At 41.8% G+C, this 26,819-nt stretch overlaps 1 protein-coding gene across 1 annotated transcript; it reads right to left on the bottom strand.

Annotated features, from left to right (window-relative positions):
* Positions 1–24,408: 24,408 nt before the first annotated feature.
* Positions 24,409–25,756, bottom strand: LOC104239312 (defensin-like protein P322). Its single transcript, XM_009793922.2, has 2 exons — positions 24,835–25,756; positions 24,409–24,735 (listed from the first exon to the last, which is right to left on the bottom strand). Exon 1 carries the CDS (start codon positions 25,615–25,617, stop codon positions 25,381–25,383), a length of 237 nt encoding a protein of 78 aa, XP_009792224.1. The 5' UTR covers positions 25,618–25,756; the 3' UTR covers positions 24,409–24,735; positions 24,835–25,380.
* Between the last annotated feature and the right edge of the window lie 1,063 nt (positions 25,757–26,819).

Raw genomic sequence — 26,819 nt, forward strand, 5'->3', positions numbered from 1 at the left:
TATTGATCCCTTGTAGGGACTCTCGTTACAATTGTAAATATTATATGTCGATCGGGTTGCATGCTGCAACAATATTATATGTGGATCGGGTTGCACGTCGCAACAATATTATATGTGAATCGGGTTGCACGCCGCAACAATGACATATGTGGATCGGGTTGCATGCCGCAACAATGATAAATGATATGGATCGGGTTGCACGCCTCAACAAACATATATGTGGATCAGGTTGCACGCCGCAACAATGATAAATGATATAGATCGGGTTGCACGCCGCAATAGTGTTGTTATATATTGGGATCGGGTTACGCGCCGCAATAATTATTGATACAAGTGTGTTTAGCTTGGATATTAGTTTCTTTTGTTTTGCTGTGAATTCTAAGTCGCCCTTAGACTCTTACTCTTTATTTACTGTTAATACTGGTATACCCCCGTAGCATGTATCCCCTCCCATCCTTACTTGTTCATTTCTGTTTTATTTTCCGATGTACATTATATACTACACAGGTTTATTTGGTAGTCTGGTCCTAGCCTCGTCACTACTTCGCCGAGGTTAGGCTAAGCACTTAGCAGCACTTGGGGTCGGTTGTGCTGATACTACACTCTGTACTCTTTTTTGTGCAGACCCTAGTGTTGTAGACTTCGGACCGCGGCGGGATTGCTGATTCTTGTTCATCAGGCGACCCGAGGTAGTCTTGCAAGTGTCCGCAGGCCTTGGAGTTTCCTTCCATCTACTTTTCCTATTTCTTTCATGCATTTCTAGAGACAGTGTTGTATTTATTTCTTTCAGACCTTTATTTGTAGTGTTCTTAGACCATCTGTGAAACTGTGACACCAGTTCTGGGTAGTCATGATTTAAACAGTTGTATTGGATTCATATTCTGATAACTTATTGCTTTTTCTTCCACTTATGTTTAATTCCGATGTTTAAATATTATTACTTCGAAATTGTTAATGAATATAAAATGGGTAAAAAGGTAAATTGTGGAAATAATTGGCTTGCGTAGCTCGTATTAGTAGGTGCCATCATGATTCCCGAGGGTGGCAAATTCGGGTCATGACAAGTTGGTATCAGAGCTCTAGGTTACATGGGTCTCACAGTTCACAAACAAGCTTAGTAGAGTCTGAGGATCGGTACGGAGACGTTTGTATTTATCCCCAGAGGCTACAAAGTTAGGAAAAAACTTCACATTCATTCTTTCCTGTCGTGCGATTTTGTTCTCTTAGTGCTAAAATTAAAACCCCTACTCTTGTCCTTTCGCGTATGGCGAGGTCACGTACTGCTTCTTCAGCCGAACAACAGCTCAGACCAGTGATAGGTCAGCTACGTCTTTGGAGGCTTTGTGGAGGTTGGATAGGTTTCACCAAGCTCTTCACTACTACTTTCAGCGGTGCATATTCTGAGGATCCCCAAGATTATCTAGACAACTGTCACGAGGTTCTCAGGAACATGGGATAGTTGAGACCAATGGGGTCAATTTTTCCACTTTTCACTTGTCTGGATCCGTCGAGACTTGGTGGAGGGATTACTATTTGGCTAGACTAGCCGGATCGCCAGCTTTAACTTGGGAGCAACTTACTCAGCTATTTCTAGAGAAGTTTCTCCCCATCATTCAGAGAGGGGCCTATCGGAGGCAGTTCGAGCGTCTCCAACAAGGTTCTATAACTGTTAGTCGGTACGAGATCAGATTCATCGACTTGGCTCCTCATGCTCTTATCATGCTTCCCACTGAGAGAGAGAGAGAGTGAGGAGGTTCACTGAGGGACTCGTCCAGCCCGCTTAGTTAGATAGAGGTGGAGGTAGTTATTAGAGGTGGAGGTAGAGATGCTAGAGGTAGAGGTAGAGGTATTAGAGGTGGAGGTGTAAGTACTGTTTTGGTTTGTGGTAGAGAAGCTTCGGTTTTATTTTGCGTCGTATCTGGTCATGCCTAGTGATTCTTTGAGTGCCCCTATTTATGTGTCTACACCGGTAGGTGATTCTATTGTGGTGGATCGTGTCCATTGTTCATGTATAGTGGTGATTGGAGGTCTTGAGACTCGTGTAGATTTGCTTCTTCTAGACATGGTTGATTTGATGTCATATAGGGGATGGACTAGTTATCACCTTACCACACTATCTTGGACTGTCATGCCAAGACTATGATCTCAGCCTTACCGAGTTTACCTCATTTAGAGTGGAGAGGGACTCCTGGTCATTCTACCCGTAGTGTTATCTCTTATGTGAAGGCTCGGCGTATGGTCGAGAAGAGGTGTTTGGCCTATTTGGCATATGTTCATGATTCTAGTGCTGAGGTTCCTTCTATTGATTCTGTGCCCATTGTTCGTGAGTTTCCTAAGGTTTTCCCTTCAGACCTACCGGGTATGCCACCTGACAGGGATATTGATTTTTGCATTGATTTGGCTCAGGGCACTCAGCCCATTTCTATCCCGCCGTATCGTATGGCCCCGCTCGAGTTGAAAGAGTTGAAGGAGTAGTTGCAAGACTTGCTCGAAAAGGGTTTCATTAGACCTAGTGTTTCACCTTGGGGTACGTCGGTGTTGTTTGTTAAGAAGATGGATGGGTCGATGAGAATGTGTATTGATTACCGGCAGTTGAATAAGGTTACAATCAAGAATAAGTATCCATTGCCGAGGATTGATGATTTGTTTGATCAGCTTCAGGGTGCCAAGGTATTTTCGAAGATTGACTTGAGATCTGGCTACCATCAGTTGAGGGTTAGGACATCCGATGTCCGTAAGACAGCTTTCCGTACTCGGTACGGGCATTATGAGTTCTTGGTGATGTCATTCGGGTTGACAAATGCCCCCACAACTTTTATGGATTTGATGAACCGAGTATTCAAGCCTTACTTAGATTCGTTTGTGATAGTCTTCATTGATGATATTTTGATCTATTCCCATAGCCGGGAGGAGCACGAGCATCATTTTAGAGTGGTTCTTCAGACCTTGAGGGATAGCCAGTTATATGCTATGTTCTCTAAGTGTGAGTTCTGGTTGAGTTCAGTTGCATTCCTGGGTCATGTTGTATCAGCAGAGGGTATTTAGGTTGATCCAAAGAAGATTTAGGCAGTTAAGAACTGGCCTAGACCAGCATCAGCTACAGAGATTCGGAGTTTCTCGGGATTGGCAAGCTACTATCATCGGTTCGTGGAGGAGTTCTCATCTATCACAGCCCAGATGACCAGGTTGACCTAGAAGGGTGCCCAGTTCAGATGGTCAGATGAGTGTGAGGCGAGCTTTCAGAAGCTCAAGACAGCTTTGACTACGGCACTGATGTTGGTTTTGCCCACAGGTTCAGGGCCCTATACAGTCTATTGTGATGTGTCTCGTATTGGACTTGGTGCAGTGTTGATGCAGGATGGCAAGGTCATTGCCTATGCTTCGCGATAGCTGAAGATTCATGAGAAGAACTACCCAGTTCATGATTTGGAGTTGGCAGCCATTGTTCACGCATTGAAGATTTGGAGGCATTATCTGTATGGCGTGGCATGTGAGGTGTTCACGGATCACAAGAGTCTTCAGTATTTGTTCAAGCAAAAGGAGTTGAATTTGAGGTATAGGAGGTGGTTGGAGTTGTTGAAAGACTATGATATCACTATCTTATATCATCCGGGAAAGGCCAATGTGGTGGCCGATACTTTGAGTAGGAAGTCAGCTAGTATGGTCAGTCTTGCTTATATTCCGGTTGGCGAGAGACCGCTTGCTTTGGATGTTTAGGCTTTGGCCAATTAGTTCGTGAGGTTGGATGTTTCTGAGCCCAGCCATGTGTTAGCTTGCACAGTCGCTCATTCTTCATTATTGGAGCGTATCCGAGATCAGCAGTATGATGATCCTCATTTGTATATCCTTAGAGACACGGTGCAGCACGGAGGTGACAAGCAGGTTACCTTAGGTGATTATGGAGTTTTGAGATTTCAGGGTCGAGTTTGTGTGCCTAATGTGGATGGACTCCAAGAGTTTATTTTATCAGGATTTGCGGCAGCATTATTGATGGAGGAGAATGGAGAAGGATATCGTTGTGTATGTGGCTCGGTGTTTGAATTGTCAGCAGGTTAAGTACGAGCATCAGAGGCCCGGTGGTTTATTTCAGTGGATTGAGCTTCCCGAGTGGAAGTAGGAGCGGATCACTATGGATTTCATTGTTGAACTCCCACAAACTCGGAGGAAGTTCGACGCGGTATGGTTCATTGTTGATAAGCTGACCAAGGTAGCGCATTTCATTCTTGTGGCGGTCTCCTATTCTTTTGAGAGGTTAGGTGAGATCTATATCTGGGAGGTTGTTCCACTTCATGGTGTTCCCGAGTCTATCATTTCAGATCGAGGTACGCAATTTACCTCCCATTTCTGGAGAGCAGTTCAGCGAGGATTGGGCACACGGGTTGAGTTGAGCACAACATTTCATCCTCAGACGGACGGGGCAGTCTGAGTAGACTATTCAGATTTTGGAGGGTATGCTCTGAGCTTGTGTCATTGACTTTGGAGGCTCGTGGGATCAGTCTTTGCCTTTAGCAAAGTTTGCCTACAACAACAGCTACCACTCGAGTATTCAGATGGCTCCGTATGAGGCTTTATAAGGTAGGCGGTGTCTGTCTCCGGTTGGATGGTTTAAGCTGGGAGAGGCTCGGTTATTGGGTACGGATCTGGTTCAGGATGCTTTGGACAGGGTCAGGATCATTCAGGATATGCTTCGTACAGCTTAATCTAGGGAAAAGAGTTATGCCGACCGCAAGGTTCGTGATTTGAAATTCATGGTCGGCGAGCGGTATTGCTTCGAGTGTCGCCTATGAAAGGCGTGATGAGATTTGGGAAGAAGGGAAAGCTTAGCCCTAGGTTCATTGGCCCGTTTGAGATTATTGATCGAGTGGGAGAGGTGGCTTATAGACTTGTGTTGCCGCCGAGCTTATCAGCCGTGCATCCAGTGTTTCATGTATCCATGCTTTGGAAGTATCACGACGATCCATCCCACGTGTTTGATTTCAGCATTGTCCAGTTGGACAAGCACTTGTCTTATGAGGAGGAGCCGGTAGTTATTCTAGACCGGCAGGTTCGTCAGTTGAGATCGAAGAGTTTTCCTTATGTTTGTGTTCGGTGGAGAAGTCAGCCTGCCGAGGCATCGACCTGGGAGTCCGAGTTCTATATGCAGAGCCGTTATCCCCATCTTTTTCCCAACTCAGGTACTTCCTTCTTCTGTCCGTTCGAGAAAGAACGGTTGTTTTAGAGGTGGAGAATGTGATGACCCAAAAGGTCATCACTTATTTTTAAAATGAATTTTGCGTTCTGAGGCCTTAAAAACCTCTTTAAGTATCACCTCGATTTGCGTGCACAGTCCAGGCACGTAGCCGGAAAGCCTATATGTGAAAATCTGTAAAAAATGATAAATTTTGAATATAAAATGAATTAATTTGACTTCGGTCAACGTTTTGGATAAACGGACCCGGAACCGTAATTTGACGATCCTGGAGGGTCCGTAGGAAAATATGGGACTTGGGCGTATGCCTGGAATCGAATTCCGAAGTCCCAAGCCCGTAAAATGAATTTTTGAAGAAAATTATTTTCTGAAATTGTTTATAAGGTTTGGAAATGAATTTTGAATAAAATTCGACGGTATCGGGCCCGTATTTTGGTTCCGGCTCCCGGTACAGGTCTTATATATGATTTAAGATAATTCTGTGAAGTTTGGTAAGAAACGGAATCCATTTGACTTGATTCGAACCTTAAATGCAAAATTTGATGTTTAAAGAAGTTTTGGGAAAATTTCATTGATTTTGAGGTTTAATTCATAGTTGTTGATATTATTTTAGTGATTTGAATGCGCGAGCGAGTCCATATGATGTTTTTAGGGTGGTGTGCATGTTTGGTTTGGAGCCCCGAGGGTTCGGGTGAGTTTTGGATAGGCCGCGGGGTGAAATTTTGGACTTAAGGAATTGCAGGCCTGCAGGCTTCGCATTTCTCAACCTCCATTCGCAATTCCCATTTCGCATTTCCCAACCTCCCTTCGCAATTCCTAGTTCGCATTTCGCAACTTCCCTTCACAATTCCCAAGCCAGCAGAGGTCGGGGTTCGCAATTCTCATACCTGCGACCTGCAACTTTATATTTAGACGATTTATAAACCCATTTTTCATATCCTCTCAAAACATAAACACTCTAGGACGATTTTTCAATGGCTTCTTCTTCTCCGAATCAATTGTAAGTCATTTATAACTAGTTTTCTTCAATCATCAACATCTTTTAACATGATTTCAACTTAAAATCAATGATTTTCATTGGAGAAATTGGATGTTTTGGGTAGAACCTAGTTTTTTCAAAAATTGGGGATTTGGACCTCGATTTGAGGTCCGATTTCAAAAAAAATTATATATTTGGGTTCGTGGGGGAATGGGTAATTGGGTTTTGGTTCGAACCTCGGGTTTTGACCACGTGGGCCCAGGGGCAATTTTTGATTTTTTGGTTAAAACTTTGGAAAACTCATTTTTATGCATTGGGGTTGATTCATTTAGCGTTTATTGATGTAGTTAAGTAATTTGTGACTAGATACGCGCGAATTGGTGGTGGAATCAAGGGGTAAAGCTATAGTTGAATCGTGAATTGCATTCGTGGTATCGAGGTAAGTGTTTGGTCTAACCTTAGCTTGAGGGATTAGGAGTTGTGTCCAATTTGCTATTTGTTTCTTGTTGAGTACGACGTATAGGCATGGTGACGAGTATCTATACGTTGGTGTCGAGCATGACCATGAGTCTTATATTGTGATTTTCATGACTTCGTTGTGTTATTCATGCCTTGGTGAAGGTTTCTATTGTTGTGTAAAGTTTGTGGAAAGAATTGTGACCTATGAACATTGAGGAGAATTGGCTCAAGTTGTATAACGAATTGTGAAAGTATAAGTGATAATTGAACCTCTAGAGCATTGACTCGAGTTGTGAAGTGAATTGTGAAGTAAAAGTGAGAAAGAGAAGAGATCATTATGTTGCCCCCCTGACGGGCTATTGTTGAGTTGTGGTTCCCTTGCATTGTGTTCTTAATTGATATTACAAATGCTTAGGTTGATGGTTCTTTGCGTTGGGTAAGGATTATGGTTATTCTCGGGGAACAAATTTGGTTATAGCTGAGGTAGTTAGATGTTGTAACAAGTTTGATTATAGCTGAGATAGTTAGATGTTGTAACAAGTTTGGTTATAGCTGTTTCTCCCTTGCCGGGACGTAATTACTTATGCTGTTGGATCCCTTGCCGGGATAGTGTAGACCTTATTGATCCCTTGTCGGGACTCTCGTTACAATTGTAAATATTATATGTGGATTGGGTTGCACACCGCAACAATATTATATGTGTATCGTGTTGCACGCCGCAACAATATTATATGTGGATCGGGTTGCACGCCGCAACAATATTATATATGGATCGGGTTGCACCCCGCAACAATATTATATGTGGATCGGGTTGCACGCCGCAAATAATATTATTATATGTGGATCGGGTTGCACGCCGCAACAATGATAAATGATATGGATCGGGTTGCACACCGCAACAAAGATATATGTGGATCGGGTTGCACGCCGCAACAATGATAAATGATATGGATCGGGTTGTACGCCGCAACAGTGTTGTTATATATTGGGATCTGGTTGCGCGCCGCAACAATTATTGATACAAGTGTGTTTAGCTTGGATATTAGTTTCTTTTGTTTTGCTGTGAATTCTAAGCTGCCCTTAGACTGTTACTCTTGATTTACTGTTAATACTGGTATACCCCCGTAGCATGTATCCCCTCCCATCCTTACTTGTTCATTTCTGTTTTATTTTCCGATGTACATTATATACTGCGCAGGTTTATTTGGTAGTGTGGTCCTAACCTCGTCACTTCTTTGCCGAGGTTAGGCTAAGTACTTACCAGCACATGGGGTCGGATGTACTGATACTACACTCTGCACTCTTTTGTGCAGACCCCAGTGTTGTAGACTTCAGACCGCGGTGGGATTGCTGATTCTTGTTCATGAGGCGACTCAAGGTAGTCCTGCAGGCGTCCGCAAGCCTTGGCCTCTCCTTCCATCTACTATTCCTGTTTATTTCATGCATTTTCTGAGACAATGTTGTATTTATTTATTTCAGACCTTTATTTGTAGTGTTCTTAGACTGTCTGTGAAACCTTGACACCAGTTCTGGGCAGTCGAGATTCAAACAGTTGTATTGGATTCATGTTCTAATAGCTTATTGTTTTTTCTTCCGTTTATGTTTAATTCCGCTGTTTAAATGTTATTACTTCAAAATTGTTAATGAATATAAAATGGGTAAAAAGGTAAATTGTACAATTTATTGGCTTGCATAGCTCGTATTAGTAGGCGCTATCACGACTCCTGAGGGTGAGAAATCCAGGTCGTGACAACTAGCTCTGTAGCCTCTCGAAGATAAGTACAGACGTCTCCATACTGATCCGCAAGACTCTACTAAACTCGTTCGTGACTCGTAGAACCTATGAACCTAGAGCTCTGATACCAACTTGTCACGACCCAAAATCTCACCATAAGTGTCGTGATGGAACTTAGTCTTTAAGATTAGGTAAGCCGATTATAATAACAATTCAAGCCAATTTTTTTATAATCGAAACCAATAGTGAAAATAAAGATACAACCTCCCAAGACTGGTAGTACTGAGTCACGAACTCTAACTGAATACATAAAATGATCTGAAGGAAATTAAATATACAATACTACTCGAATAATAATTGACAGTACGATAAAAGGGAAAGACTCTAAGGGATTGCGACGACCAATCAGCTCTACCTTGAATCCTTGCAATCACACTCTAACTCTGTCCGATCTCCAATACCTGGCTCTGTACATAAAATATGTACAGAAGTGTAGTATGAGTACACCACAGCGATACCCAGTAAGTATCAAGACTAACCTCGGTGGAGTAGTCACGAGGTACAGTCAAGACACTCACTAGTCTAATAACTTGTTCAATATAGCGTGTAAAAATAATAGGAAACAAATAACAATGATGGAAACAATAATCAACTAGTGATATAAACAGCAGGGCAGCATTAACACCATATATATATTGCTCAGCAAATAATGAATACAAGTACGACCAATTAATCAAATTCTTCAAATATTAATCTTTCGCCTATAAATCTTCCCAGTAGTAATCTTTAGGATATAATATTTTCCGATAAATATATTTCGAACATACTTCCTTCAAATAAATATCTTTCTCATAATTCTTCCAAACAAATATCGTCCCAATATAATCCTTCCAAATAAATATCTTTCAAATAAAAATTCTTTCAAATAATATTTTTCGAATATAATTCTTTCAAATAAAAGTCACTATGGGACACCTCATTTCAAATCATAAAAATACGGCTCTCAGCCCATTTTCATATTTTCATGGCACCTCGTTCCAATATTTCTATCACAACTACACAGACAACTCACGTGCCAATATCGTCATCATTTACTCACGGCTCCTCGTGCTCATATTTCATATCGCAGTTGCACGGAAAATTCATGTGCCAATATAATTTTAATTATATAACCACGGCACCTCGTGCCCATATTTCATATTATAACTGCACAGACAATTCACATGCCAATAATAAATTCATCATAATTTTCCGGCACCTCGTGCCCATATCATAATCCGCCCGACAATATTCACATGCTCATAATTTCAACATATATCTGACTATTCTCACATTTACTGAATTTGTAAAATAAATTGCTCAAAATGTAAAAGAACTCACAAGGATTTCACAACACGACATAAATATTACCAGCACAATATCTCCCCATTATCACATAACAATTACCAACACAATACCCCAAATCATCACATATCATCCCTGACAATAGCCACCCTTATGTATCTTATAGCCACCCTTATCACTCCTATAATAGCCTCTCTTATCGCTCCGTATAATAGCCACCCTTATCACTCCACCCAGACAATATCCTAACGCACATAACCACAGTGAAATGCCACCCTTATGCCCCTGTAATATCAACAATAGAATGCCACCCTTATGTCCTCATAATAATAACTCAAATTACACAATGATTTACACAGAATATTATCACAACAACACCATACCGCAATTCATATCACAAATTATCCAAAGGCTACAATCAATTCCAAAGATACAACAAAATCAATTAATTTCACAACAAAAAGCCCAAGGCTCCACACAAGGTATATAAAACCTCAAAACAACGACAAGGATAGAAAAATAATTCATCATAGGACAACACCTTCTTTAATCCAAATTTTCTATAATTATATTAATGCTCTTCTTACCTTATTTAATTAATTATTTGCGGATGGAAAATCCATAATAAAATTATTTCTAGGAAATATCAAATCATCAAACACATGGAATTCACATAAAAATCCAAGTAGCAATCACATCAAATTATCATATAAATACAAACTCTACAAACAAAGAATGAGGCATGACAATCAAGGATTTACGAAGTGTCAATCATTTTCAATTAAATATATACGGATGTCTACGAACATTAACCGATATAATTTGCACATATAAATCAAGTACGTACTCGTCACCTCACGTACATGGTTTCCAATCACACAATTTCCACATAAGACTCAATGCCTAAGGGGAAATTCCCCCACACAAGGTTAGGCAAGATACTTACCTTTTTGAAGTTATGCCGATATTTCACAATCGCCTTCTTGCTTGAATTAACCTCCGGACGGCTCAAATCTAACCAAATCAATTGTATAGCTTCATTAAAATTAATCAAAAATAATTCTGGATAATATAACCTCGACTTAAAATTTCAAATTCAAAAAGTCAACCAAAAGTCAACGCGGGACCCGCCTCTCGGAACCCGACATAATTTTCACGAAATCCGAACACCCGTTCTGATACGAGTTCAACCATACCAATTTTATCAAATACCGACATCGGATTGGCTTTCAAATCTTAAATTTTCATTTTTGGAAGATTTTACAAAAATCCCAATTTCTGACACCTATATCTAAAATAATTGATGAATATGGATATGGATTTATGAAATATAATCACTTTCAGATATAAAACACTTACCCAAGTCGAAGTCGTGAAAACCCCCTTTGGAATCGCCTAAATCCGAGACTCAAAAGTCAAAAATGAGTAAAAATGGCTAACTCTCGTGTTTAAGAATCTGTCCAGGCAAGTTGCATTTGTCAATTGAGACTTATACATCGCATTTGACATATGCGATTTAGCCTCTGTCCCAGAAAAAAATAGCGTTACCAGCCTTCAGTAAATCGATCATAACTTTCTGTACAAATATCCAAATGATGAACGATTTAAATTTCTTGAAATTAGACTCTAAGTGCTACAACTTTGATGTGTTACTCATTACCCAGTTCCTTATAGATGGTGAGATATAAGCTCCCAAATTCAGCCTCGTGAAACAGAATATGGAGATTTCAAAACTCTTTCCAGACAGTCTTTAGTCTATTAACCATAACATTTTGTACACAACTCCAAATGACAAACGACTTGAATTTCTAAAAACTAGATACAAAGGGCTACAACTTTTATTTTTGGGTCATTTCCAAATTCTTTATAGATTTCGAGATATAAGCTTCCAAAGTCCTGATCGAAAATGGCAAAATGACTGGTTTTTGGTCCTTATATTGCTGCCCAGTTTTGCTTCTGCGTTGCCAACATCGCACCTGCGATTGCGCAGGTGCGGAAGGCTGTCTGTATGTGCAACCTTGCTCTAGTCTTGCCCAGGTTGCTTCTACGAGGTCGCTGCTGCATAGAAAACATCGCAGAAGCGATGCACCAGCAGTGATGAAATTTCCAGCAGCTATTTTCAAGTTAAAGTTGATTCGTTAACCTTCCAAAATCCACCCGAGGCCCTTGGGACTTTAACCAAATATGCAAACATGTCCCAAAATATAATATGGACTTAGTCGAGTTTTTAAATCACGTCAAAAAATGCTGAAATTACGAATCGCACATCGAATCGAATTATGAGTTTTCAAATCTTCCAACTTATATATTTTGCGCCGAAACATATCAAATCAATCCGGAATGATTTCAAATTTTGCACACAAGTCATAAATGACATATGGAGCGGTTCCTATTTTCAGAATTGGATTCTGACCCCGATATCAAAAAGTCAACTTTCGGTCAAACTTTCCAAAAATCTTCTATTTTCCAACTTTCGCCAAAATGTGCTGAATTGTCCTACGAACTTCCAAATCCAAATTCAAACATGCTCCTAAGTACAAAATCACCATACGAAACTATTGGAATCATCAAAATTCCATTCTGGGGTCGTTTTCTCAAAAGTCAACTCTTCGGTCAACTCTTTCCATTTAAGCTTCAAAATGAGAAGTATTCTTTAATTTTATCTCCGAATCTTCCGAAAACCAAACTCGACCTCACATGCGGGTCATAATACATATTACGAAGCTGCTCGAGATCTTAAGTTGCTGAACGAGGCGTTAATTCTTAAAATGACAAGTTAGGTCGTTACAATAAAAAGTTTATCACTAATTATTGTCTTTTTGGAACAAAAATTAGAGTCATACTTAAATGCACATGCACATACATTTAGTGAAGAAACAAAAATTTCCTAGCGATAGTTTTATCTACTCAGGTTATCCACCAAAAAAATGGATTGTCGCTAGTTATTTAGTAACATTAGTCACAATATTTAAAGTTATTAGTGACAAACTAGTTTCATCTCTAATATTGTAAGCAACTAGTGAAAATCATTATTTGTCTAAAATTAGTTATATTTTAGACTTTAGTGGTGAAAAAGCTTGGTGACTAAGAGGGTGTTTGTCTAAGCTTATAAGCTAGTCCACTTCCCAGTAGGATTTAAAGTCTCTTTGTAGAGACCCTATGCAACCATTACGCTTTCTAGTAGCCATATCTGGTCCTCCATGCAGACATTACACATCCTAGCAGCCCCTTCCATTCCTTCATGCATCCATTACACTTCCTAATAGCCCCTTCCACTCCTTTATGCAACCATTACACTTTTCTGTAGTCAATTACACTCCTTTATGCAGCATTACACTCCTCCATATAACAATTACTCTCCTCCATGACTACAATTAATTATAAAGGCTTGTCTTTATCCATCCGCCTATACAGATTTTGGAATGTTTTTTTAACTTCTACCATAGAGTGGCAGTGCACTTCATAGATTTTGGATTTTTTTTTATTTTTTTTAAAACTTCTGCCATATAGTGGTAGTGCACTTCATAGGTTTTATCTCTGTCACGCCCCTAACCCCGAATCCGGTCGTGATGGTGCCTCTCGTGAAGACAAGGCCATCCAGTCTAACACATTTCGTCCTTTTAAGCAGTTAAATAGCATAAGAACAGTTCAAACATGATTTAATAGCACAATTAGTGGAAATAGAGATAACAAAGCGGAATTTCCAACTCGACACAGCCCTAACCGGGGTGTCACAAGTCATGAGCAACTAAGGATCCTGATACGAGTCTACTAAATACAATATCTGGTACAACTATTTGAAGAACTTAGAAATAATAAGATAAGGAAGACACGAGGGTTGCGGACGCCAACAACTACCTCGTAGTCTCAAAACACCGTCTGGACTGGAAGGATCAGCACTTAGGAGCGGGACCTGCTACGCCTGAATCTGAACACACGGTGCAGGGAGTAAAGTGGGTACTCTAACTCAGTGAATAATAAATATAAATAATGACTGAAAGTAAGAAAACACGTAACACACAAGGCATTCTATACCAAAGCAATAAAAATCACTTAAATCAAGTAGACAGTGGAGAATCGAGTAAAATCCCTTTTTAACAAATAAAACAAGTAATTGACATGTAAGTAAACAAATAGAAGTTTGCCCCTCGGGCACAATATCAACCAAAAAAACCGCCCCTCGGGCAACATCTCAGAACAGTACCAGCCCCTCAGGCAATCATATGGAATAATACCAGCCCCTCGGGCTCAATCTCACATCACAATGGGTACCCGCGCTCACTGGGGGTGTACAGACTCCGGGAGGGGCCCCTTACGGCCCAAGCGCAATATCAAGCCTTCTCGTGTCATCAAATCTAGGCCCTCGGCCTCATATCAATCAAGCCACCTCGTGGTGTAAAAATCTCAAGCCTGCAGCCTCATAAACAATATCAACAAGCCACCTCGTGGCGTACAAATCTCAGACCCTCGGCCTCAAATCAGTATCAGTGTTTCCTCACAACCTGGCCCTCGGCCTTACTCAGTCAAAAATACTCACAATCCCCTCGGGCATTTGTAAAAACAGTATTTCTCAGCCCAAAACATCATTTAAAATATCATTTAAGTCTCAAAATGGAGTAAAAAAATGGCTGAGTAGTAAAACAGTGGAAAATAACATGACTGAGTTCAATTAATAAGTCAAAACAATGAGGAAATAGTAATAAAAATCTCTGAAGGGTTCAAATAGTTGGCACGAAGCCCAAATATGGCAATCAGCCCAAATCATGATGATAACATATAAGTTTCAGTTAAATGCGCGGTAAAATCATCAATTGGGACGAACCAAGTTACAATCCCCAATAGTACACGGCCCCACGCTCGTCATCAAGCGTGTGCCTCACCTCAATATAGCATTACAATGTGCAATTCAGGGTTTCAAACCCTCAAAGCATCATTTACAATCATTACTTACCTCGAACTGGCTAAATCTCTAACTCGAGACGCCTTTGCCCCTCGAATCAGCCTCCACGCGCGTCGAATCTATCCAAAATCAGAACGAATATGTCACAATATGCTAAGGGAATAAAGCCCAAGCGAAAACAATCGAATTACCACAAAATTCCAGAATTTGGTCAAACCCGACCCTCGGGCCCACATCTCGGAATTTGACAAAATTTACAAAACTAGAATCCTTATACTCTCACGAGTCTAACCATACAAAAATTATCCAATTCCGATACCATTTGGTCCTTCAAATCATTATTTTACATTTTTGAAAGATTTCATAATTTTCTCCCCAAATTCCATCCCAAATCACGAATTAAGTGATGAATTCAATGATAGATTCATGTACTCTAGCTAAATCTTAGTTAGAATCACTTACCCCGATGAATTTCTTGAAAAACCTTCAAAAAATCGCCAAAATCCGAGCTCTCTAGGTCAAAATATCAAATAAAACCCAAAACCTCGTATTTATAGAGTACCCCACAGATTTCCACCTCCGCGGACCGCACAAAATTGACCGCGGTCCGCATAAAGCCAGTGCGCTCCGCACAAAAACGACCGCGGCCACACAGGCTTTCCTCTGCAGTGACAGGCTTTAGTATTTTGGCCATAACTTTCGCTACAGATGTCCAAATTGAGATATCTTTACTTTTTAGAAACTAGACACGAAGGGCTACAACTTTCGTTTTTGAATCATCTCAAAATTTCTTGTAGATCAAAAGATCTGAGCTTCCGAAGTAGGACAAGTAAAATGCTCTCCACCGCGGCCGCACAGCATTTTGTGCGGTCCGCACAACACCTACCGTGGCCGCACTTCATTTTGTGCAGTCCGCACAACACATACCGCGGTCGCACTCCTTTTTATGCGGACCGCGTGGGTGGGTTCCGAGGCCTGCAACCCTTCTAGACCTGCTACAGCTATGATTTTCGGCCTAAAACATCTCGGAACCTACCCGGAACTCCCGGAACTTCAAACCAATTGTACCAACACATCCCATGACATCGTTCAAACTTGTTCAAAACTTTGGAACGCTCAAAACAACATCAATCACCAATTTAAAATAGGATTCAAGCCTAAGAACTCCAAGAACTCTTAAATTATGCTTTCGATCAAATAGTCTATAAAATCTCGTGCGAATGACCTAAAATTTTGCACACACATCCCAAATGACACAACAAAGCTACTGACAGTCTCGGAATTCCATTCCGACCCCTATATCAAAATCTCGCCTATCAACCGGAACCGCCAAAATATTAACTTCGCCAATTCAAGCCTAAATCTTCTCTGCAACCCCAAAACCCATTCTGATCGTGCTCCTAAGTCACAAATCACCTCCCGAAGCTAACCTAACCATCAGAACTCATTTCCGAGCCTTCTAACACATAAGTCAACATCCGTTTGACTTTTCCAACTTAAGCCTTCTTAAAGGAGACTAAGTGTCTCAAACTTTACCAAATTCATTCCAGACTCGATCCGACCAATCCGATACCACAAAAACACGGATAACGAAGCATAAAGAAGCTGAAATGGGGGAAACAGAGTGGTAACTCATGAGTCGACTGGCCGGGTCGTCACATCTTCCCCAACTTAAAAAAATGTTCGTCCTCAAACGAGTCAAGAAACATACTTGACGCCTCGAATAGATGAGGATATCTGCTCCGCATCTCCCGCTCGGTCTCCCAGGTAGACTTCTCCACGGGCCGATCTCTCCACTGCACTTTCACTGAAACTATATCCTTTGACCTCAACTTCCGAACCTGACGACCCAAAATAGCTACTGGCTCCACATCATAGGTCAGATCATCATCTAACTGAACCGTGCTGAAGTCCAAAACATGATACGGATCCCCGATATACTTTCGGAGCATAGAAATATGAAATACCGGATGCACACTCAACAAGCTGGGTGGCAAAGCAAGCTCATAAGCCACCTCCCCAATCCTCTGAAGCATTTCAAAAGGCCCAATGAACCGAGGACTCAATTTCCCTTTCTTCCCAAATCTCATAACACCCTTCATGGGTGAAACCTTCAACAGAACCTTCTCGCCAACCATGTAGGACACATCTCGAACCTTCCTATCAACATAACTCTTCTGCCTCGACTGCGCTATACGAAGCCTCTCCTGAATCACCTTCACCTTCTCCAAAGCATCCTGTACCAAATCAGACCCCAATAGCTTGACCTCACCGGGCTCGAACCAACCAACTGGAGATCTGCACCGCCTCCCATACAAAGCCTCATATGGAGCCATCTGAATACTCAACTGGTAGCTGTTGTTATAAGCAAACTCTGCAAGCGGTAGGAACTCATCCCAGGACCCTCCAAAATTAATAACACAAGCACACAACATGTCCTCCAATATCTTAAAAGTACGCTTAGACTGCCCGTCCGTCTGAGGATGAAAAGCTGTGCTCAACTCAACTTGAGTACCCAACTCTCTCTGCACGGCTCTCCAAAACTGTGAAGTAAACTGAGTACCTCTATCTGAAATGATACAAATCGGAACGCCAGGCAAACGAACAATCTCCCGGATATAAATCCCTGCCAACCGCTCCGTAGAATAGGTAGTACACACAGGAATGAAGTGCGCGGACTTGGTCAGCCGATCCACAATTACCCAAATAGCATCGAACTTCCTCAAAGTCCATGGAAGTCCAACAACAAATTCCATAGTGATTCTCTCCCACTTCTACTCAGGAATATCCATCTGTTGTAGCAAGCCACCCGGTCTCTGATGCTCATATTTCACCTGCTAACAATTGAGACACCGAGCTACAAATCCCACAATATCTTTCTTCATTCTTCTCCACCAATAGTGCTGCCTCAAATCCTGATACATCTTCGCGGCACCCAGATGAATGGAATACCGCGAGCTATGGGACTCCTCCAGAATCAACTCCTGAAGCCCATTCACATTGGGCACGCAAATCCGGACCTGCATCCTCAACACCCCATCATCACCAATGGTCACATCTTTAGCATCATCATGTTGAACTCTATCCTTAAGGACAAGAAAATGCGGATCATCATACTAGCGCTCTCTGATGCGATCATATAATGAAGACCGAGAAACCACACACGCCAATACCCGACTGGCCTCCGAAATGTCTAATCTCACAAACCGATTGGCCAAGGCCTGAACATCAACTACAAGAGGTCTCTCCCCAACTGGAATACATGCCAAACTCCCCATACTCACTGCCTTTCGGCTCAAAGCATTGGCCACCACATTGGCCTTCCCGGATGGTACAATATAGTGATATCATAATTCTTAAGCAACTCCAACCATCTCTACTGCCTCAAATTAAAATCCTTTTGCTTGAACAAATACTGAAGACTGCGATGATCGGTGAACACCTTACAAGATACGCAATACATGTAATGCCTTCAAATCTTCAATCCGTGAACGATGGCATCCAACTCCAAATCATGAACGGGGTAGTTCATCTCATGGGTCTTCAACTGACGAGAAGCATAAGCTATAACTCTACACTCCTGCATCAACACACAACCAATCCCAACTCTCGAAGCATCACAATGCATGGTATATGAACCTGAAGCTGATGGCAAAACCAACACTGGGGTTGTGGTCAAAGCTCTCTTGAGCTTCTGAAAGATCTCCTCACACTCGTCTGACTATACAAATATAGCACCCTTCTGAGTCAACTTGGTTAAGAGCGATGCGATAGATGAGAATCCCTGAACAAACCGACAATAATAGCCTGCCAAAAACTGCGAATCTCTGTAGCTGAGGATGGTTTGGGCCAACTCTGAACCGCCTCTATCTTCTTCGGATCAACCTGAATGCCCTCGCTGGATACCACGTGCCCTAAGAAAGCCACTGAACTGAGCCAAAACTCACGCTTGGAAAATTTTGCATAAAGCTTCTCCTCCCTCAATCTCTGTAATACAACTCTCAAATGTTCTGCGTGCTCCTCCTAACTATGCGAATACACCAGAATATCATCAATGAAAACTATGACAAATGAATCGAGATACAGCCGGAACACGCTGTTCATCAAATGCATGAACACTGCTGGGGTATTGGTCAGCCCAAAAGACATCACCAAGAACTCATAGTGACCATATCGGGTCCTGAAAGCCGTCTTAAGAATATCCCAGTCCTCGATCTTCAACTGGTGATAATCTGAACGGAGATCAATCTTGGAGAACACCCTCGCTCCCTGAAGCTGGTCAAATAAATCATCAATACGAGGCAAAAGATACTTGTTCTTAATTGTTACCTTGTTCAATTGCCTATAATCAATGTACATTCTCATTGTTCCATCCTTCTTCTTCACAAACAAAACCGGCGCACCCCAAGGTGACATACCAGGCCGAATGAACCCCTTATCTAGGAGCTCCTGAAGTTGCTCCTTCAATTCATTCAACACCGTTGATGCCATACGATACGGCAGAATAGAAACGGGCTGAGTACCTAGAACCAGGTCAATACCAAAATCAATATCCCTGTCCGGTGGCATGCCCGGCAGGTCTGCAGGAAACATATCGGGAAAATCCCTCACAACTGGAACAGAGTCAATACTGGGAGTCTCAGCTCCAACATCCCTCACAAACGCTAGGTATGAAAGACAACCCTTCCCAACCATATGCTGGGTTCTCAAGAAAGAGATCACTCTACTAGGAACATAATCAGTCAAACCACGCCACTCGATCCACGTCACACCTGACATAGCCAATGTGATGTCTTAGCATGATAGTCCAGAATAGCACGACACGGAGATAACCAATCCATGCCCAAAATGACATCAAAATCCACCATGATCAATAGTAATAGATCCACTCGGGTCTCCAAACCCCCAATGTCACCACACATGACTGGTACAAACAGTCTACAACGATAGTTTCGCCCACCGGGTAGATACATGAACATGTAAAGCAAGAAACTCACGGGGAGTACCTAAATAATGAGTAAAATATGATGACACATAATAAATGGTGGAACCGGGATCAAATACTACAGAGGCATCTCTATGGCAGACTGAAACAATACCTGTGATAACAGCATCTGAAGCAATAACATCGGGTCTTCCTGGGAGTGCATAGAAACGAGCATAGCCACCGCCTGATCGACCTCCCCCTCTGGGGAGACCCCTAGCTCCCTGACCTCTACCCTTAGCTGGCTGGGTGGGTGGTAAAGTAACTGGAGCAAAAGTTGAGGGCTGACCCTTCTACTGAGACGAACTAGCAACCCAACAAGGACACTACCTCCAAATGTGGCCCATCTCGCCACACACATAACAACTCCCAGGTACTGGAAAGGGGAACTGAAGGGAACCCCTCACACCGGAGTGACTAGCAGATGCACTTGGCAAGAAGAGCCCTGAGCTGATGGGGCACGAGATGAACTCTGAGATGGGAGGGAGCTGAGTGATGACTGGCCCTGCTGAGATCCATGATAACCATGACCTAAAGATGCCCCACGATGACACGGGCGGGCTGACTGAGCAGGCCTAAAAGAACGGCCTCTACCATGCTGAAATTGGCCCCTCGAAGGAGCACCACTATAATTGCCCGATCCTCGAGGCCTCTTGGCCTCTCTCTCCTCTCGCTCCTGACGGCGAACCGTCTCAATCTCACGGGCGATATCAACCACCTCCTCGAACGTAGCACCCATCACTCTCTTTCTGGTCATAAGAATACAGAGATGATAAGTAAGGCCATCAACAAATCTCCTGATCCTCTCACGATCTGTCGGAACAATCCAGACGGCATGACGAGCCAACTCAGAAAACCTCGACTCATACTGTGACACAGTCATATCCCCCTGTTGCAACCACTCAAACTGCCTACACAGCTCCTCTCTACGGGACTGCGGCATATACTTCTCCAGGAAGAGAATGGAGAACTCCTGCCAAGTGAGGGGTGCTGCTCCCACAGGCCTACGCCTCTCATACGCCTCCCACCAAGTGAAGGCAGCCCTAGAAAACTAAAAGGTAGTAAATTCCACACCACTAGACTCGAGAATCCCTAATGTACGGAGCATCCTCTAGCACTTATCCAAGAAACCCTGGACATCCTCGCCTTCTGCTCCACTGAACGTCAGAGGCTGGAGTCTGCCAAACCTCTCAAGACGACGCTGCTCATCATCTGGCATAGCTGGCATAACAAACTCCTGAGCTGGTGAAACCGGCTGGGCTAGAGGTACCCCCAGCATCTAATGTCCCTGCATTACCTGCTCAGGTGCACGAGCAGCAGGGGTCTGATTGCCTCCTCTGGCCTGTGAAGTAGCTGCTACTGTGGTGGCTAAAACTACTTGAGCCAGGCCAGTGCAAGCTGATAAGATCTGTGCCAAGGCCTCTTGTAGACCTTGGATCACGATGGGCACAGCTGGTGCCTGAAATGGTACTGCTAGAGCCTGATCCTGAGCTGGGGCAGCTGGTGGATCAACAGGTGCTGCCCTCGCCGCACTACCTCTTCCATGGCTACGACCGCGTCCGCGGCCTCTGGTGGCCTCAGCTGGTGGTAGCCCACCTCATCCGGTAGCTCGCGTCCTCACCATCTGTGAGAGAATGGAATGACAGAAGTTTAGTACTCGAACCAACAAGTTCGCACGACAAGAATTTCAAGAATACGAAGTTTTTCCTAAAGGTTCTGCAGCCTCTCGAGGATAAATACAGACGTCTCCGTACCGATCCACGAGACTCTACTAAACCTGCTCATGACTCGTGAGTCCTATGTAACCTAGGCTCTGATACCAACTTTTCATGACCCTAACCCCGAACCCAGTCGTGATGGCACCTCTCGTGAAGACAAGGCCAGCCAGTCTAACACATTTCGTCCTTTTTAGCAGTTAAATAGCATAAGAACAATTCAAACATGATTTAATAGAACAATTAGCGGAAATAAAGATAACAAAGCGGAATTTCCAACCCGACATAGCCCTAACCGGGGTGTCACAAGTCATGAGCAACTAAGGATCCTGATACGAGTCTACTAAATACAATATCTGGTACAACTATTTGAAGAACTTAGAAATAATAAGATAAGGGAGACACGGGGGCTGCGGACGCCAACAGCTACCTCGTAGTCTCCAAAACACCGCCTGGACTGGAAGGATCAGCACTCAGGAGCGGGACCTACTACGCCTGAATCTGCACACACGGTGCATGGAGTAAAGTGAGTACTCCAACTCAGTGAGTAATAAATATAAATAATCACTGGAAGTAAGAAAACACATAAAACACAAGGCATTCTATACTGAAACAGTAAAAATCACTTAAATCCAGTAGACAGTGGAGAATCGAGTAAAATCCCTTTTTAACAAGTAAAACAAGTAATTGACAGGTAAGTAAACAAATAGAAGTTCACCCCTCGGGAACAATATCAATAAAAAAAACCGCCCCTCGGGCAACATCTCAGAACAATACCAGCCCCTCCGGCAATCACATGGAACAATACCAGCCCCTCGGGCTCAAATAGAACAATACCAGCCCCTCGGGCTCAATCTCACATCACAATGGGTACCCGCGCTCATTGGGGGTGTACAGACTATGGGAGGGGCCCCTTACGACCCAAATGCAATATCAAGCCATCTCGTGGAATCAAATAGTCGGCACGAAGCCCAAATATGGCAATCAGCCCAAATCATGATGATAACATATAAGTTTCAGTCAAATGCGCGGTAAAATCATCAATCGGAACGGACCAAGTCACAATCCCCAATAGTACACGACCCCACGCTCGTCATCAAGCGTGTACCTCACCTCAATATAGCATTACAATGTCCAATCCGAGGTTTCAAACCCTCAGATCATTATTTACAATTATTACTCACCTCGAACCAGCTAAATCTCTAACTTGTGATGCCTTTGCCCCTCGAATCGGCCTCCACGCGAGTCGAATTTATCCAAAATTAGAACGAATACGTCACAATATGCTAAGGGAACAAAGCCCAAGCGAAAACAATCAAATTACCACAAAATTCCAGAATTTGGTCAAACCCGACCCCCGGGCCCACATCTCGGAATTTGACAAAATTCATAAAACTAGAATCCTTACACTCTCACGAGTCTAACCATATGAAAATTATCCAATTCTGATACCATTTGGTCCTTCAAATCATCATTTTACATTTTTGAAAGATTTCAAAATTTTCTCCCCAATTTCCATCCCAAATCACGAATTAAATGATGAATTCAATGATAGATTCATGTACTCTAGCTAAATCTGAGTTAGAATCACTTACCCCGATGAATTTCTTGAAAATCCTTTGAAAAATCGCCAAAAACCGAGTTCTCTAGGTCAAAATATCAAAAAAAAAACCTCGTATTTATAGAGTACCCCATAGATTTCCACCTCCGCGGACTGCACAAAATTGACCGCTGTCCGCACAAAGCCAGTGCGGTCCGCACAAAAATGACCACGGCCGCACAAGCTTTCCTCTGCAGTGACAGACTTTAGTATTTTGGCCATAACTTTCTCTACAAATGTCCAAATTGCGATATCTTTACCTTCCTGGACACTAGACACGAAGGGCTATAACTATCACTTTTGAATCATCTCAAAATTCCTTGTAAATAAAAGGATATGAGCTTCCGAAGTAGGACCAATGAAATGCTCTCCACCACGGCCGCACAACACCTACCGCAGCCACACTTCATTTTGTGCGGTTCGCACAACACATACCGCGGCCGCACTTCTTTTTATGCGGACCGTATGGGTGGGTTCCGAGGCCTGCAACCCTTCTGGACCTGCTACAGCTATGATTTTCGGCCTAAAACTACCCGAAACCTACCCGAAACTCCCAGAACTTCAAACCAATTGTACCAACACATCCCATGACATCGTTCAAACTTTTTCAAAACTTCGGAACGCTCACAACAATATCAATCACCAATTTAACATAGGATTCAAGCCTAAGAACTCTAAGAACTCTTAAACTATGCTTTCGTTCAAAAAGTCTATCACATCTCGTCCGAATGACTTAAAATTTTCCACACACATCCCAAATGACACAATAAAGCTACTAACACTCTCGGAATTCCATTCCGACCCCTATATCAAAATCTCACCTATCAACCAAAACCGCCAAAATATCAACTTCGCCAATTCAAGCCTAAATCTTCTCTACAACTCCAAAACCCATTCTGATCGCGCTCCTAAGTCACAAATCACCTCGCGAAGCTAACCGAACCATCAGAACTCACTTTCGAGCCTTCTAACACATAAATCAACATTCGGTTGACTTTTCCAACTTAAGCCTTCTTAAAGGAGACTAAGTGTCTCAAACTTCACCAAATTCATTCCGGACTCGATCCGACCAATCCGATACCACAAAAACATGGATAACGAAGCATAAAGAAGCTGAAATGGGGAAAACGGAGCGGTAACTCATGAGCCGACTGGCCGGGTCGTCACAATGTCATAGTCTTAACCTTCAGCTTGGTGGTTGAATTCTATTTAATAACTGATCGGTCTCCAAAATTTTGTATTGGTAAATATAATTTTTGATTTTTTGTGTTGATTTTTCCACTTCTCTATGAGCAAATTAATGTCGATTTTTAATATTTTAAAAAAAAAATAATAATCTTCCTAGTTTTGTTCTTGGTTGTAAAATGATAGAAAAGAATAAGGAGGCTTCTGCACTAAGTATATTGTTAAATGATTTTTCAATTTTAATTGGCTATTTTTAAATTAAAAGTCTTCTTAAAATAAATAAATATAAGAATAATAATTGGAAAAAACACAAACAATATTATATCGAACAATCATACTAATCTATTACTTTGATCCATTTGAAGTCAGTACATATAACTAAAGAGAAGAAATTATCAAGCTAAGCATTAGTTTATCCTAGCACTTCAACATAGAAGATCACAACTCCTGATGTAGACTGAATTAGTTCAAAGAGAAGAACACTCCCTTTCTTTAGATTGTTGTCAACAACAAATTATTTCCACACATTAATGAGCCTCCTCCGAACACCACTTGTGAGAGTCACAACCCACTCCTTCCCATTATATCGAAGCATTATTTTAACCGAAATAGGAGGAAGATAGCCAGAGATACTCTTTGGAAGAAACTGCAAGAACATAATGTAAAGATAGGGTTCAAGGTTCATTGCTAGTTGGGATAATCAACAGTAATCAAATCATGAAAATATTTTTTGTAAAACAATTACCAGATAATCATGCTTGATGTACGATCTGAGCACGTCCATCCGAAACCATGGATAGAATTCATCTTCAATCCATCCGTTAGCATTCATGTTTAGAGTATCTATTTTGTTTAAAGAGTTAAAAATGTTGCTCTTGTGTTTAAGAGATATATAAAGATTCAAAACTTTCTATTTCCCTCCAATTATATTTTTACTTTTCCCTTTGTTTCCCTCCGAAAATTGTATTTGACATTTTAGTCCAAAAATGTCATCTTGTTTTCCCTCCTAATAAAGAAGTTAGAATACATTTTAGTTCTAAAATTTAATCATGATTTTTCTTTTATTATATATATATTTTTTTAAGATAAATTATTCATTAGCATTACAGAAAACCAAAAATACATCACAGGAAATACATACCAAAGTCTACAACCATAATTGCATACAATCAAAGATCACGCCTACCAGTTTAAGAAATTAAACTAACTAGCACGTCCATCTTTGAACAATCATAGTGCTTATTTCAAATTAGTTACTTTTACTTATATAATTAAGGGATAATATTCTCAATTAACAAGGCCTAGTACAGAAACAACGGCGGCGTAACCCACGACAGTCGCCACCAGAAAATCCTTCGGTCAGACAAACGGTGGCGCAGTTGCCGTCTCTTGAGCATGGTCCCTTGAAACGGTGGCGCTGGGACTCACAAGTTCTTGCCTCTGCAATTGTCATTGGTCCCATCTCGGTAGCCATGACAAGCAATGTTAGAAGTAACACAGTAGCAAAGAAGCGCATGGAGTTTGCCATTTTTACTTGACAGATCTTTGAGAGGGAGAAGAAGAAATATTTTAGTATGTGAAAGCTAATGCTCCTATCTTTTCTGTTCTCTTTTATTATATTAAGATTTTTGGTGAAGATTATTATAATTAAGATTAACCAATAAGAATATGTCGAATGACATATTTACTACTCCTATTATATAAATAAGGTGATACTAGTGAATGGACTTATATGGTTGCTATAGGCTGATATGTATGAAATTAATATAAACGGTGCCACGACCCAGATTTTCCCATCCTCGGGGGGTCATGATGGTGCCTACTAATGTGAGATAGGCAAGCCAAACCTTTAACTACTTACCTCATTATCCAATTATTTCTGGTTAACAATTATAAGGCGATAACGTGATAACAGCAGAAATTCAAATTTAAGCGGAAGGCAACAATCAAATATATGAAAACTGTATCTATTACAAATACTTAAGCCTTAACCACCCAAACCTGGTGTCACAGTGTCATAGACTGTTTAAGATTGCTACATACAAAGTCTGAAGAAATAACAATACACTGTTTCTGAATAAAAGGAAAATGAAACAGAAAATAGGGATAGAGGGAGACACCAGGGCCTGCAGACGCCTGCAGGTCTACCTTGGATATCTGCGTGGACTGAAGGTAGCCTCCACACTACGACCCAAAAGCTGCTCCGGGATATGCGCATAGTGAAGAGTGTAGTATTAGCACAACCGACCCCATGTGCTGGTAAGTGTCTAGCCTAACCTCGGCGAAGTAGTGACGAGGCTAGGACCAGACTACCAAATAAACCTGTGCAGTTCAAATATATACAGCGGAACAGAAGTACCGAATAACCAGAGAAAATGGGAGGAGGAACATGCTGTAGGGGATATAACAGTTCCGAATAGAAAGACATCAAATAAACGAAAGAAACAACATAACTCAAATATCAACAAAGAATCAGAAATCAATAAATGCATGGCATCACACATCGTGCTTTTACTCTCGTCCTCACCAAAGCAATCATATAATAAAAATGTGCATGGCATCACCTTTCGTGCTTTTACTCTCTTTCCTCACCATATAATCAATAAAATCGGTACGGAATGGTACATCGTGCGGCACGGCATCACCCTTCGTGCTTTACACTCTTTCCTCACAATAATAAACGACATCACCCTTTGTACTTTACACTCTTTCCTCACAAAATAAACAATG

The sequence above is a fragment of the Nicotiana sylvestris genome, chromosome 11 (assembly GCF_000393655.2).
Source record: "Nicotiana sylvestris chromosome 11, ASM39365v2, whole genome shotgun sequence".
NCBI classification, from domain to species: domain Eukaryota; kingdom Viridiplantae; phylum Streptophyta; class Magnoliopsida; order Solanales; family Solanaceae; genus Nicotiana; species Nicotiana sylvestris.